This window comes from Telmatherina bonti, assembly GCF_933228915.1.
Source record: "Telmatherina bonti genome assembly, chromosome: 14".
Lineage (NCBI taxonomy): Eukaryota > Metazoa > Chordata > Actinopteri > Atheriniformes > Telmatherinidae > Telmatherina > Telmatherina bonti.
Window position 1 is genome coordinate 21987271 of NC_136612.1, and position 15246 is coordinate 22002516.

Consider the following 15246-nt stretch of genomic DNA (forward strand, 5'->3'; position numbering starts at 1 on the left):
AGAAATGCATTATTACTACTTTAAACTGAAGTTTTATACCAACAATTTGATTTTTTAATTGCAAAGCAGTGAAACATACTTTTATCATGTCCCTACTGTTGCCCTGCAGTTGGTGTTTCCCTGGTCTCCATTCACAAAACTGTAGCTATTACATTTATGATCATTACAAAGTCACAGTATCTATCTATCTATCTATATCTCTGTCTCTCTCTCTCTCTCTCTCTCTGTCTATCGATCATCTATCGATATATCTATGAAAAATCTTGTTTTGTAAAACGTTTTCTGTTGTATTATTTTTGAACATGTTCAGTAATTTATTTTTAATAATTTTACAATATAGTATTTTTTAATATAATAATTTTTATTTTGGGGGATTGTTTCAGTGTGTAACAAATGCTTTCTGATTACCGTGCTTTTTTACATTTGCTGTTGCCGTTTTTGAAAAAACTACATTGTGATATGTTGCTACGTTGAGGAAACACACACATTGTTCCCAAATAAAGTCTCACACAGAGAAAGTTCGGACAACACGAGCCCCGTTATTTACGGAATATCGCGAGGAGAGCGCGAGTCGCCCCCAAACCCTCCTTGTTGAACGTGAACACACTGGGCTCTGTGTGTATGTGTGTATGAGGCTGCGTGGGGGTGTCCGCCTGATGTCATTTGGCAGAAGGGGAGGCTGAGCTAGCGGTGGGCATACGAGTGGAAAGCACAACAATGACGTTCCCATTTTACCGTCCAGTCTGGGACATTTAAGCTCTCCGTTGGACTGAAATTCGCAGCGTTTAAAGCCGCGCAACAGTGTGACGGTGCTCCGGAGCGGCGGGAGAGGAGGGAAGCTGGCTGGAAGGGGACTGGAAGTACCAGATGCTATTCCAGCGGAGACGGAGAACGGATATGCAAAAGAGGGTGATGGGTTCTCGTTTTCCTGACGGGTAACGTTAAACCTTTGAAAAAACACGGATATTGTGAAGTGAGTGGAACTTACTTTGCTCATTCTGGACCTCCGCTGGTGTGACATTGTGTTTGAAATGCTAGCGCAGTTGCGGTGTCGGCCGTCGAGCAGCCTCTGGGCCGCAGCTCGGCACACCGAGCCCGAATCTGGGAAATAGCTAGCTAGCTGTTTGCTAGCTGCAGCTGTACCCGATGCTGCTGCAGCGGATGCTGCTGCTAAGCGGATCCGAAAGACAACACAAGCAGTTCAGGGCCTCAGCGCTGAGTGAACTATTGTTCTACCTTACTGTACTACAGCAGGCATATATGATGTGATGCTTTTGTGCGTCACGTTTGAGCCTTTTGTAGCTGGAGGCTCACGCTTGCTTCACGCGAATGGGCTATCGTTGCTGCAAAATGCTCAGCAGAACCACCACCACAGCAGGGTCCTGCTGAAGGGGGCGAGGTTAGACTGATAACAGCCCACCCAAAGTCTCTCCACACCCGGGTTCCCACTTGGCCAACGACCACCGCCTTTCCAACATCCTTGACCGCTTCCAAGATTGGCGAAATGGATAAACTAACCATCATTTCAGGGTGTCTGTTTCTGGCAGCAGATATCTTTGCAATAGCCAGCATCGCAAACCCAGACTGGATCAACACTGGAGAATCATCAGGTAAAGGAAACAAGCATCTCACATGCTATGTTTTGTGTTTTATCCACACACACACACACACACACACACACACACACACACACACACACACACACACACACACCCAATACACACACACTCTTTACCCACATCGCAGCCTTGTTCGCCGTCAGATAATCTCATAAATGAGAAATCTGCTGCTGTATGTCGATTTTCAACAGCAGCTGGCTCTTTTGTCCTCCAAACCGGCTCTGTTTTTATTTTCCTGACTGACTATTACAACTGTCAGTGGATCTTGCAGCTGGTAATTTATCAAAGCCATGGATCTCAACTAAACAGGCCTGTAACTGATCATTATCCCCATATTTACTCAGTTATTCAATAACATAGACTGTCTAATCACTGTTATATTGATTCCCTGGATTGTAGCATGGTACTCCATCATCTCATCTAATAAATCAATCTATTTTCCTTCTACATAAAATCTAAAAGAAGCCAGAGCCATGATTGAGTAGCTAGAGGAGTTTGCAAATAAAATGCAAACGAGACAAGCAATATTAGCTATATTCTGCTTTTTAAATAGATTAATTTACTACCCTAAGTTGTTTCCTATACCCTTTTTAAAGTAAATGCCTTAAATGTTTAGTATATTGGTTTAAATAGTTGTGGGAAAATTCAGCATTTTGCACAATTTTCAGGTGTTTGTCCAACAAACTGTGGGTCAAAGGAGAAACTAACCAATGGATCAGTCTCTAGTAGAAATCATCATTATTTGCTCCTCTTTGTGTTGTTTGTCTATTGACTAATTGATCAATAGCCTTGTTGAAGTGCTAAAGGTAAAAGCATCTCTGTGTCCGTACAGATGACTTGACGTTTGATGTGACTTCTTAGTAAGCGGTGTTCTCTGTGAGCATATAAGGAATCAAAGCAGGTGTGTATTAGAGGCGTCCCGTGCTGATGTTGGATAAAGCACGTGCTGCTGCTTGTCTGTTATTTGTGTTTGTCCTGAGAACACTTCCAGTCTATTGACAGACAGCTGCTACTCTTTGTTCCCTTTGCACAATGACAGCTTAATAAGTGGGTCAGGGAGGGTTCATCATCCTGCTACACCTCTAGAATGTGTATGCTCAATGATAGAAGTAATCTATGTGGAAGTAATAATGACTTGTATATGAATTGGAGACATTGTCTACAGTTTATGGACATGTAGTTGTATTGTGATCCTCAGTTTTGTACAAGGTTGAGTCTTAGGTATTTTTTTAAAGCATGAATATTGTTGCATATGTTGTTGCATATGTCAGTGTCCACGTTACTGTTACCTTGCTCACATCCTCTTTCTCTTTGATGGTGGTTGGTCTTGAATGGTCTGTGATTGATCATCCACACGTCCCAAAACATCTGTCTCATTCTGTTCTTGTTTTGTTGCTCATTGTTTTGAGAAAACTTCGCCTACTCCGTTACAATAATGAGCGAGCTTATTACTGGACCGGTTGTGTTCATATTATGTAGGTCTTTAGTCTGGAAGGCCATTTTTATGCCCAGCATAAGGCCAGTAAAATTCTTGTCTGTTTCAGGGAAAAGTCAATGCAACAAAGCAGATAAATATCCTCCATTGCCATGGGGTTAATGTGCCCTATTTACAGAATTCACAGCTTGAAAACGAAGGAGGTTTTGTCATCAGAAGAACTTCCAAACCTTAAATTGAAAGTGTGAAGTGTCCTTTTTTTTCCCTCCTCCTTCTTTTTTGTAGCTTTATGCTATATCTTTTTCTATAACTTAAGCATTTATTTTAAACTAACACAGGGTTCTTCTTTAATGGGCGTAGAAACGGATCTTTAATAATACCTCATGATTTCACTCAACAAGCCTTTAAAACCACAAGTGATATTTCCTCTGATAAGATGCTCTGTCTGTGTGGTTATGTAACCTGGTTATGTGCTGTCTGATAATTTCACAGTTTTGTTTTTGCTCTGTTACTCATTTTATCATTTGAATTAGTCATTTTTAGGCCTTTTTAACTGATTTGCTGCCAAAATGGCTTGGATCTTATAAAAGATGTATTTCCCAATGATTTTTTTTTTTTTGTAGTTTATCAGTTTATCATAAACCATATTGTTGTCATACCCATTCCACACATATTTGTTGTTTTTTTTTTGTTTTTTTCTTTTTCATCATCTTTAAAGCAAGATACTCTGACACCGATTCAGCTGACCTCTGGTCCCCATCTTTGTTGTTGTTCTATAAGAGGACTCAGAGCTGACTGTAGCACCTCCTCTTTGACTGACTTTGTACTTGGATCATTAAAGAACAGACGTAGTCCTCTGAGCAGTTAGTTTGGGATAAAGCTGACTTAACTCAAAGTGTTGGAGACCTTCACCACCAAGTTTCTTTCGACTTGTGCACTTTGGAGCGTAAATTGACCACCAGAAAGGATGGTACTACTAAATCACTGATTGTCCTTCCTTTTAGTTTTCCACACCATGTTGCATTTTATTCACACAGAACCAAAATCCATTTGAAAATAAGCGCAACGCTGCTGCTTTTCACCTCCACACAATCTGGATGTGTGACGCTGTTATAGCTGCAGCCGCATATTTTCTGGAAATAAACATCTAAAGCTGATCTTCTGTGCAGGGCTTCGAGGCAAAGCCATTGTTAAAGCGGTGTCGGACACAAGCTGTGATTCTCCGCAACTCCGCCAACAATCGTCTCCCTGTACATTTATGTCCCACAGCAGTTTCTTGTTCACTGGCGCCTGAGTAACTTGTAAGACATACAAACGTAAAAAAAAAAGGTGCCAACTCCCCCCAGGTTCAGTCTGGCTTTCGTGAAATGGGTGTATTCAAGGCCGGTGTTGACTGATGCCAATATGTATAATCATCAAATGTGTAGTTTCAGTATTAAACTTTAATTGCATACATAGCAGGAGGTTATTGTTATTTTTAAAATAAGTTTTTTGTTTCTAAAGCTTATCATTTTACCTACACAGCATGACTATAATATAAAATTACTGTAATAATTTTTATTCCTTTTTTAGTTTTTGCATTTTTATGAGCTACTGATTGAACCAGAAATGAAAATGCCACTGTTAAGAGTTCACAGGACAATAGGTGGGGATTTTCAATGCTCTTCTCATCTGATTGTATTTTTTTGCATCATCTCGATCTCATCATACTGTTATTACTGTTTAATAATATCAACACTTAAAGTTTCTGTCAGAATGAAAAATGAATGTTCATTTACCCAAAAAGCACATGTTTTTTGCTTGGTTAGCAAAGAAATTTTATTTTATTTGGTGAAATTGCATAATGAAGAGTGCTGGATACCTGCTACTGTAGTCTGAATCTGACATAGCTTAAAATAGATGAAATAGGACACTATTAAATTGTGTTATTTTAAGTATCGCTTTTCAAAGCACAAGGGCACAGAGTGTCATTACTACAGAGCAACTGAAACCAGGCCAGCCATTATCATCCAGTTACTGGGCTGCAGTGGCAGCAGTTCTCAAGTTTACCCAAAACTCTGACAGACACCTTACTTGCAGCCTAAGGAGAGACAGAAGGATTTACCAGTTTCAGGAAAAGGAAATGTCATAATGTGTTGTTTTCTTATGTTATTGTTTGGTATAAAATTGTAATATTACAGTTTGAATGCTGCAGCTGCAATGTGCCAAACTGAAGCGTTGTTTCTTCAACTTATCCTGCAGGATGGCAGATGCAGGGTTGAGCTATCATTAAATTAACAACTCCATCTTGGACTGAATCTCAAATGATAAACAGACAGTATCTGAACAAGTTACTTGTGATCTTGATTTAATTTAATAGCATTTTCACCACAAAGCATTTAATATTCATTATATCTTCATAATATATTTTATTATTAAAGAATATGTTTATTTTTATGACACAGTCAAATGCCATCAAAATCTAATCTCATTAATTCCATACAAATGTATATTCAGTCAATAATTATAGCATATAACAACTGCTCAGGAAGGGAATGTGTCATTTTGCAAAGCACACATTATTAAATATCAGATTTTGCCATAAGGCTCACTGAAAACGGACTGTAGACCTTTTATACAAGGTTTCCTGTCAGTTCATTTAGTGAGCAGAAGTGTAATCAAGAGGTAGTGTTTGGTTCTTCACTTGGCCTCAGCTGAATGAATTATTGTTTTCATACATATTTCGGTTTTTCTCTGCCAACCTGGGTTTGCATGCCTTGTTTTTTTTTTTTTTTTTTTTTTTTGTGTAGATTTGGTTCTCCCACAGCTGTGCTCCAGTACTCCTGCAATAAAAGTGGGCACTGTAAAAGCCTCCAGCTGCAGAAGCAGCAGCTGTTGGCTGCTTTTGCTTACCTACTTACCACCCACCACAGTTCAGAGGCCATTTTAACTCATCCCTCCTGAGCTTACAAACATCAGCACCCCCTGTGCTCCTCTAATGACAGCATAATCATGCCACAGTTGAGCAGCTATGGCGCTCATTTCCTCTCATTTGGACCGAGACATGGTGAGAGGAGTGTTTTGATCATGGTGAGAGGAGCTGACTGCAAGGTACCGGGGCATGATGGGGGCGTAAAAGGAGCAGGGCCTCCAAAGGGAGAATTGGCCCATTATTTTCTGTAAAATTAACTATGCCAAAGTTGTGCTTAAACCAGACATAAAGGGTTTATTTTAATGTTTGTGGCAGCCAAACGAGTTTTCGCAACATTTTCTGACTTGCATTGACATTAATTGACACGTGCTTCCAAAGTTGTATTTCCTGTCATGACACAGTCATGGCTCTAAGGTTATTCTTAAATTTTTTCCCTGCAGCTCTTCATCTTTTTCCTTTTCTTTTTTTAACACTTCCAGGGGCTTGTGCTATTAATAAAGCTCAGTCATGGTGTTTTTTTTTTATGTTCTCTATTGAGAAAGATTTCATGAAGGGGTAAAAGGAGGTTTGTTAAAATTCTAGAAAGGAGCAAGTTCATGTCAGAAAAGGGTAGAAATGGTATCAGATGACCTTAAACAGCTGAAAGTAAAATGCCTGCTGCAGTCACAACAGAAAAAGAAAATAAATTACAGATTTTTCTGGAGTGAAACCCCAATGTTAAAGCTTGAGAACTTCAGGTAATTTGATTTATTAATACTTATATTTATTCAATTAAATGAACGTATTCATGAATGGAATCCATAAAGTTTAAATTCTGATTCTTTAAGATGCAACTCTGGCAGCTTTAACTCTCACCAACATTAATAGGATTCAAGCCAATTTTTAGCCAATTTTAGCAAATGTAATTTTTTTTCCCTACATTTTAGCTTTCCATTGTTGTGTTTGCAGCAGGATATGTTTTTAGCATGTTTCTATTGTGATACGGTCCAGTAAGAAGGACACTAGCTGGGGTGAAGCCTGATGTTACCTTGATTGTCAATTAATTAAAAAAAAAAAACAACAATTTCTCCTGCTTCATAGTTCAGGCTCTTTGTCTCTTTTCTCTGTTATTTATGACTCTGTGACTTTGCATCATTTTTAGTGCAGAGTGAAAAGAGACACATAGTTCAACTTCACGTTTAGACAGAACAGCTTGCTCTGACTCTGAGCCTTAATCTTACTGTCACATTTACAGGTTTGTTTTGTCCATTTGAAAAATGGATATTCATGTAGGGAAATATCTTTAATGGTTTACTGGCTGTTTAGTAATGCCATTATTAAATCTGCTATTTTGAATATAAAGCTGCATCCAGCAGCTGGTTGTCTTCATTAAACTCTTATATTAAAAGATTTTATTTTTCATTTTATTTTAACCTTTTATTTAACCAGGAAAATCCAATTGAGATTAAAAACCTCTTATCCAAGGGAGTCTTTGCTGAGAGAAAAAAAATTCAACACACAGGTACAACATGCTGACAAACAACCTTAATATTACACAGGTTATGAAAAACAATAGGAAGTTATTGAGGCTGTCTTTGATACTTTCAGCTTGGTTTTGAAAGCATTTAAGGACAATAGCAGCATCAATTTTCAGCCTTCTGCAGCAAAAAGAGCTGCATGAACAAACATTTTCTTCCCGAGCTCTGTGCAAGCAAAAGGAACAGAAAGCAACAGCTGATAATTTTATCGTAAAGAGTACAAATGAACACTTCTCTGTGTAAGTAAAGCACAAGTGTAGGGCGGCAGTAGGCCAACCATAGTCTTGTTATATAGCGTGTACCAATGACCCTGTCGCTTCATGACCAAAGACAGCCAATCTATTCATAAGTACAAGTCTCAGTAATACGTTGTGGCTCTACCGGAAATAATGAACCGCAGAGCAGCATGATAATATGTGTCCACCATATGAGGACAAGATGAAGCATTCATTTAAACAAGATCACCGTAATCTGGCACAGATAAAAAGTTTGCTGGAGCATGATGCCTTTTTTTTTTTTTTTTTTTTTTTTTTTTTTTTTTTTTTTTTTACTTCAAACACAACTTGTTATGGAAGGAAATGCACAATTTTGGTGTTGTTTAAAAGTAAGAAAGTCGTCAATCAAGACTCAGAGGTAGCCCAGTCAGACTTCCAGGACCTCTAAAGCTACCAGATTAAGACATTATGGAGTTTTTACACAATAGAAACAGAGGATGTCAACAATTTTTTACTCATCATCATTAATACTCATCATACACTCGTACTCAGCCAATTTGCTCTGATGGAAATATTAAGAATGGTCTCATTTATTAATTTGGCACAGACTCTTAAATAAAGATACTGTTTATTACCATGTAATGTGTCAAAATTATTGTAGTGCAAAAGGTATTCCCCAGGGGTCAGAAGACAAGTATCAATTGCAAACAAAAGGGTTTTGAACAAAGTTTTTACCATAAAATGATGCAAAAGGTCTCCGATATAAAACTTAGTGCATATAACATTAAAGGGTTATGATATTGAAACAGTATTGTGGTCATTTCTAGTTGTGTTGCCTTTGTGTCTCTCTCTCCAATCCATTTTGCTCCTGAAATTAAAATATGAGCAATCGTGTCCTTTATTATTTTTTCAAAAATCGCATGAAAATTGAACTCTTCAGACGCCCACCCAAATCAGTCTGTTTTATTTCATGTCTGAGTGTTGTTCCTCACTTGTGAGCTGTTTTGGACAAAAAGCATCTGTTAAATGACTTGTCAAACGCCCTATTCCGTGTGCAAATAAATGTTTGAGGTGCATCTCACAGCTGTTGACAACAAGCAAAACATTATTTGCAGATCTGATGTTTCTGCAACATGCCGAAGTACACTTGACCTAAAATGATCATAGATTCATATGAACCCATGTTTAAACTGCCAAAATCTCTCTAATAATTGTATTTTTTTTAAAAAAAAAAAAAAGAAGAAACAAAAAAACAAAACAAACATTCAGATATGCAGTAAATTCAATGAAAGAGATGTAAAAAAAAATCCTGCCTTATTTATGATGATAGACAGCTTTGTGAGCACACCTCTGCTGGTAAAGGCTTTTATAGTATTTATGGCTGCAGATAATTGAATAAAAGTGAGAAACACATCTGTCTGCTTAGTGTAAAATTAACTGCTGCATGTTATACTTCCATGGACATCTTTTAATATTCCTAAATGTATCCCCTCACAATGTATCCTGCTGATGCTTCATATTAATGCTTCATGATAACTTGTGCAATGTTACATGAAGATACACATTTTTTTTTTTTTACTACAAATTCAGAAATATGGTGAGCTGAGGGCTAACAGGCAACATGTTTGGTTTTGTTCACAGTGCTGTGGTGTTCACTGAGATTGTTGAACATTAAAATGAACGCAAATGAGTGAACATTTTTTTCTGTATTAATTCTGTATTACTCCAAATATCCCCCCTCCCCTCAATGTTACTCAACCAGTAAGAAAACAATCCCTGCCTGTTTTGCACATAACATAGCTGAATAGGTGGTCTTGACATATCCAAACTGCAGCAAGAATGTGGCCGACTGCTTTCAAACTTGATCTGAGCTGTCGTATCTCATTGCATCTTCAACTTGTCATGGGCGTGTTCATTATGTCCACTTGTTATCAGATAGCCAAAGAAGCATTATTGCCAGGTGTGAACTGGGGCGGTGATGGATGGTTTCTGTGGGCAGAATTCAGGCCCAACAAACATTGACACAAATCCAATGAAATGTATATGCCAAACATTGGAAATTACACCTCACACATGCAACATTTTGGATTGATTCTGGTTGAAATTAGGACTGTAGCAGTTTCTGCATGTTGAATCGTTTACCTGTGTCCATGTAACATGGCGTGACTGCCTGTTGTATGGCAGGAATTCCTCAGAGAGCCAGTAAAGCAGCAGGAGGTCAGGGGATCCAGGGGAAATGGTCATAAACCAGTGCCATTAACTGCAGCTATCAAACCTTTCCCTAATGTTCCCAGCATCGGTCCCTGCATTCTCTACCTTGCTTACCTCTGGGTTGTTTACTTGTTAATCGTTGCTCTGACTGGCCTTAGAAAAAGGCTGTTGGAGAAGCTGTGAACCTATCGTCTTTAGCTGTGAGATTTTGTTTTTTTCTTGTTGTTTTAACACTTTCTTCAGAAGTGACAAATGCATTGTCACAACAGTAAAAGGTTAAATTAAAAGAAGGAAAACATCCTTTCTAAGTTGTTTCCTGTCAGCTCTCAAACTGACAGTATGGTGATCAAGGACAGAGGTTTATACTCCTTTTAAAGCTGACGCTAAGCCTCAACTTTTGCTTTGCCTTTTATAACTTAACCATCTATAGACGAGATGGGGTTTTTTTGTTTGTTTTTTGTTTGAGCGCTAGTATTGTCTGTAAGCTGTGTGAGTTCTGTATGGCTGTTACTGGTAAGGCAATGCTTTCACGGCATATTACAAAGGAAAAGGATTTCCTCTGGAAAGCCTGCAGGACTCCACCCCAACAAGAACATTTTAGTCACACAGGCTTGGCTCCTGCTTGGCATGACATTCTTATGCACAAAGGGTATAACTAACAAGTAATAAAATGTCTAGATTTGGGTGGCAGACAGACCAAGTAACACATTTGGCTTCTTTTGACATTCCAGTTTGCCTACTTGCCTGATGGTCATCTCCATCCACCTACAGAGGCACTGTTGAACTCTTGTGATGTTGTCCACAAAGGCTCCCCTATTCGATGAATCCAGCTTTGTTGCAATATTGTTTAGCTACTTGTTAAACAGCACCACTGTGGTCATAATAGTGCAATGCATTAATCATTTAAGCTATGGCACTTTGATAAGCAAAATTTATTACTTTAATTTTTTTACAGAAGAAGTAAAGATCCCTTGTTGAGTCTTAAATTACTTTGTTTATTTTTCTAAATGAATACAATAAGCATTGTGGCTTGTATATGGCTGATTGGCAGGTGACACTAACCTGGTTTTACTTTATATAAGTATATTTCTGCAGAACGATTGAAATTTTCTAGTTTTAAATTCCAACCTAACGTTTTACTCTGATACTGATTTTAAAAGGCTGAGTGCAAATTATTTTTCTGTCCCTTCTGGCAACTTGTCATGTGTTCCAACATTACCCACCCATGGGATAAAGGTGCAGCAGAGAAAACACACTTATTCCAATAATAGAAATCAATAAGATAAAGCATTCAACTTCACATCTGAGCCAATTTCATGTAAACTTTGACAGAAAATGCAGTCATGTAAACAACTCTGACGTGGAATGTGCTTGGCCCTAAAATGTGAAGGATCTGCAGCAGGTGATTCAAAATGACCAAAATGTCATCACAATCTATTTAGAGAGTCTTGTTAATATCAAGGAGGCATTGCTGCAAATCTCCAAGGATATGTGGGACATGTTTACACATGTAGTGGAGTTTTCTAGCCTGAGGCCAAGCAGTATTTGGAGTAGTTGCAGCAGTTTGTCATGATTTGCTTTGGCGTTTTCAAATTAGAATATGAATTTTAATTCTCAAATTGTTTGATTGCCTGAGTGTTGATGTTATCTCATTCATTTATCATCTTATGTTATTTTCTTGTAGGTCTTTGAGATAGTTTCTCACTGCAAGTGCTTTACAGTATACATTATTATTAATAGCATGTATACTGTTATACTGTTATTTAGTGAATAAGAGGGTAACATCTTATACCTGGATGTTTGATTTGATCAAACTAAAGTAAGTTAGAGAAGGAAGTTAAGATGCTGAGTTTGATTGCTAATAAGATTAGATTCATATCAAACAAGTATGAGTCAAGATTTAAATATCTGTAGTAAAAAGGAATCACAATAATATGCTTCATAATAAAAATGGCAATTGAGTTTTAAAGCATTAAAACATCAATATGATTTGGACAAAGCATTTTTTCTTCTCTGAAAGAAACAAAGTTCCCAAATATCATATACGTTTCTTGACTATGTACTTACAAAGGGTTACAATTCAGTCTTATTAAACATCATTTTTCAAATAAGCAGAATCCCCCACCACCCCACCTCTACCACCACCCTCCCCCTTTGCAGTGTATTGGAGAGTCCCTTTTTGATTCCCAGAGATCCAACATCAGCAGAGTGCCGAGCAGCGTGATGCTGTTCTGCTTACTCAGGTAGACAATCCTCCTGAGGATGTGATCTGATTGAATGGCTTGTCTCCAGAGAGGAAGTACTGCAGGAGCACAGTCCTGCTCCTGCAGTACTGGCCTTCACACTTTGGCAGACGTTTTTGTTCATGGCTCACTTTGATGCATGCATCCGTTTGTCTTCCTGTCTTGATTAATGATGGATAACTACAGTGGAACATTAAGTCTTGTTTTCGATTGCAGATGTGCACTTGCACTCTCCTTGATCTTCAACAGAGCACTTAGAGGATGAAAGATTGAGAGAGTGGATTGTAAGAGCCGGGGGTTGTAACTGAGTATGGGCAGATTGGACATGTGTATTTACAGAGATATTGATCCTTTCTAAAGAAGTGGTAACCATACAGGATCACTGCATGGTATGCATTCACTAACTGGCAAGATTGATTTCATCGTTGCACAAGTGTGGAAATCCGTGAAAAAACGATGGCCCTTTGTGTAATTGGGCCCACAAGTGACCACTGTTGAATTGGTGACATTTTACAGGGGCTCATCCCTCTCCTTCATCTTATCCTCTTTCATTTTGTTTGTCAAGCTGCTGGGTTTTTTTTTTTGTCTGTGGACCTGTTTAAATAGTTTTGCTGCAATCCTGTTTTCCTTTTTATTTTATTTTGCAAATATTAAAAATGTATTTATTTTTCTTCTCTGCTGCATTCAGGCTTGATGCATTGGTGGTAAAGATGGAGGGTGAGGTCAGACATTTAGATCAAAAGCAAAGAAATTTTCCACAATGCTGAATATGGATGAAAGAGGATTTTCCCTGTTTTTCTGGTACCTAATGGTATAGAAGTTGTGTTTGAGTTATTGCATTGATTGCATAAATTTTGGGATATTTTAGAATTAATGCAAACGTGCCGTCATGAGTATATGATTCTTAAACATGCTTTGTAATGAAGATTTGTGACTTGAGGGGAAAAATATCTGTTAACTTTTCAGTAAAGAAATTTATTGAAGCAATAGATGTTTTTGAGGCACCACCTTGTGACCTTCAGTGGTGGCAATTTAAGGCCCCTCTGCTTCATGTCAGGCAGCTGATGGCTTCAGCCATCATAAAGTCGGAAGGCCATTTTTGCTTCCTTGACTATTGTCAGTAGGTAGTCAGTTTCAAACGTCACTGTCTTCATGTAGAGTTCACGTCGGTGGTTGGCTGTTTCAGAAAGCAACATGATGATGATGTAGGAGGTCATGATAATGTAAACTCTGAGACAGACAGAAAAAGGCTTTGTAGTCGATGTTTGTGGTCTATGCAGTCATTAAATATGCTGCAGTTTCTTCTTTGTTCCTTTCGCTGGTTGTATGTCAGCTGTAGTACTTACCACTGCCACCACAATTTCTGATGATACTACTTCTTTCGCCATGTTGGGCTATGCATCTGTGAAAACAGACTTCCATCATTACTGCAAAGCCTGAATGTGCCTCAGGATTGTGTAGCTCTAAACCTTTTACACCCAGGTCATTCTGCAAGATTTTCAGCACCTTCAGATTGTGATGTTTAGCTCTTGTGTTCATACTGAACTGATCGGTAACAGGGGCTCATAGACTACAGAATTCCCCATAATGACCATGTGACTCATCTGACCAATCTTCTTCAAGCACTTACAGTTCTTATGTAAATGAGATTCTGTCTTATCAACATGCAAAATGCAAAGTAGCTTCAGGTGATTCAGTTGGTTGTGCTCTCCTGGTTGTTAAGGGAAAAGTGTAACCCTGGCTGTCTTTCTTTGATGAGACTGTCCTTTATCTGCAACTTTAAAGTTTTAACGCTATCAGAAAAATATAGCTTCAAATTCAGATAGCTTGTTAACATAAAATATAAAATAAATTAACCAAATGTGATTTGAAGAAAATATCAGAATTGATTCTGTTTTGATACCCAATCACTTTTTGCTTTTGTCAGTATGAGTGATGAAATCGTCCATCCATCCATCCATCCATCCATCCATCCATCATTTTTCTTAACTGCTCTGTCCAATTCAGGGTAGCAGGAAGCTGGAGCCTATCCCAGCAATCATTGGGCGAGATACAGGGCACACCCTTGACATGTCGCCAGTCCATCACAGACCTGAATAAATTATATCAGTATGATTGCTTCATCAGCTTTAATCCTCTTCTTGCAGGTTCCCTTACAGTTGGTCTAGTCCGGCAGTGTCAGACTATCCATGGGCGAGACCGGACTTGCATCCCACCACGGCTGCCCCCCGAGTGGGTCACCACACTTTTCTTCATCATCATGGGCATCATATCCCTCACAGTCACCTGTGGGCTGCTGGTGGCATCACACTGGCGCAGAGAAGCCACCAAATATGCTCGCTGGATCGCCTTCACTGGGAGTAAGTGAACAAGACAATGACATTCACATTTGTGCTCAGAATTATCAGCAGCACATTTTCCCTGGAGCTTTCCTCTCCGTCTTACTGCATCCATTCTGACATTACAAATGAAAATGACCAAACTTGTCCGTGCATGCACACTTTCTGTTGTAGGAGGAAATAAAGAAGTTTAAGGTTAAATTAGATCATGTGTTCTGACAAAGACATTGAAGGCTGCATACGTCATGCGCCTTTGTTTTTACTAAGCGAAATGTGGTGACGTGCATGTTTGGTTGGATTTGTACGTTTCTGAAAATATAGATGCACATTTATTTTATTTTGCATGCTTGATGACTCCTCTTGCTTCCTTAAGCTGATTTATGGAGTAATGCTGCTTGTCTGTTATCCGAGTGGGCGGCTTATGTGCTGCAGCATTTTCCTTGTGTTTATCTCTCTCTCTGCCTCAAACATCACAGCTTTTACTTTTCCCCTTTTTTCAGTCAAGGTTTCTGTGTAGCTACACTTGAAGCACTCAAATGTCTCACTTCGTTCTCATGCACAGTGCCTGGGTTGATTTCAGTAGGCTGAGTGGGATGGTGGGGCTTGATTGAGCAGTTTGTTGAGCAAGCGGCAGCCCCTAGCTCACTCGTACAGATGGAGCAGTGATATGTGAAACTACAATGGTTTGTTTTATTGTTCAAAAGCTGGAGGCTTTTTTTCAAGGTACTGACACAGACTCAAACAAGTGCCTGTAGA

General features: G+C 38.7%; 1 protein-coding gene across 2 annotated transcripts in view; it reads left to right on the plus strand.

Annotated features, from left to right (window-relative positions):
• Nucleotides 1-718: 718 nt before the first annotated feature.
• The window catches only part of mosmoa (modulator of smoothened a), a 27545-nt gene continuing 13017 nt past the window's right edge, over nucleotides 719-15246 (plus strand). For both annotated transcript variants that reach the window (XR_013771559.1, XM_079252739.1), the window contains exons 1-2: nucleotides 719-1610; nucleotides 14299-14511. Coding sequence is in view for 1 of the 2 variants with exons in the window: in XM_079252739.1 (XP_079108865.1) it covers nucleotides 1505-1610; nucleotides 14299-14511 (319 nt within the window). In the remaining variant the exon portion in view is untranslated. The remainder of the gene's footprint in view (nucleotides 1611-14298; nucleotides 14512-15246) is intronic.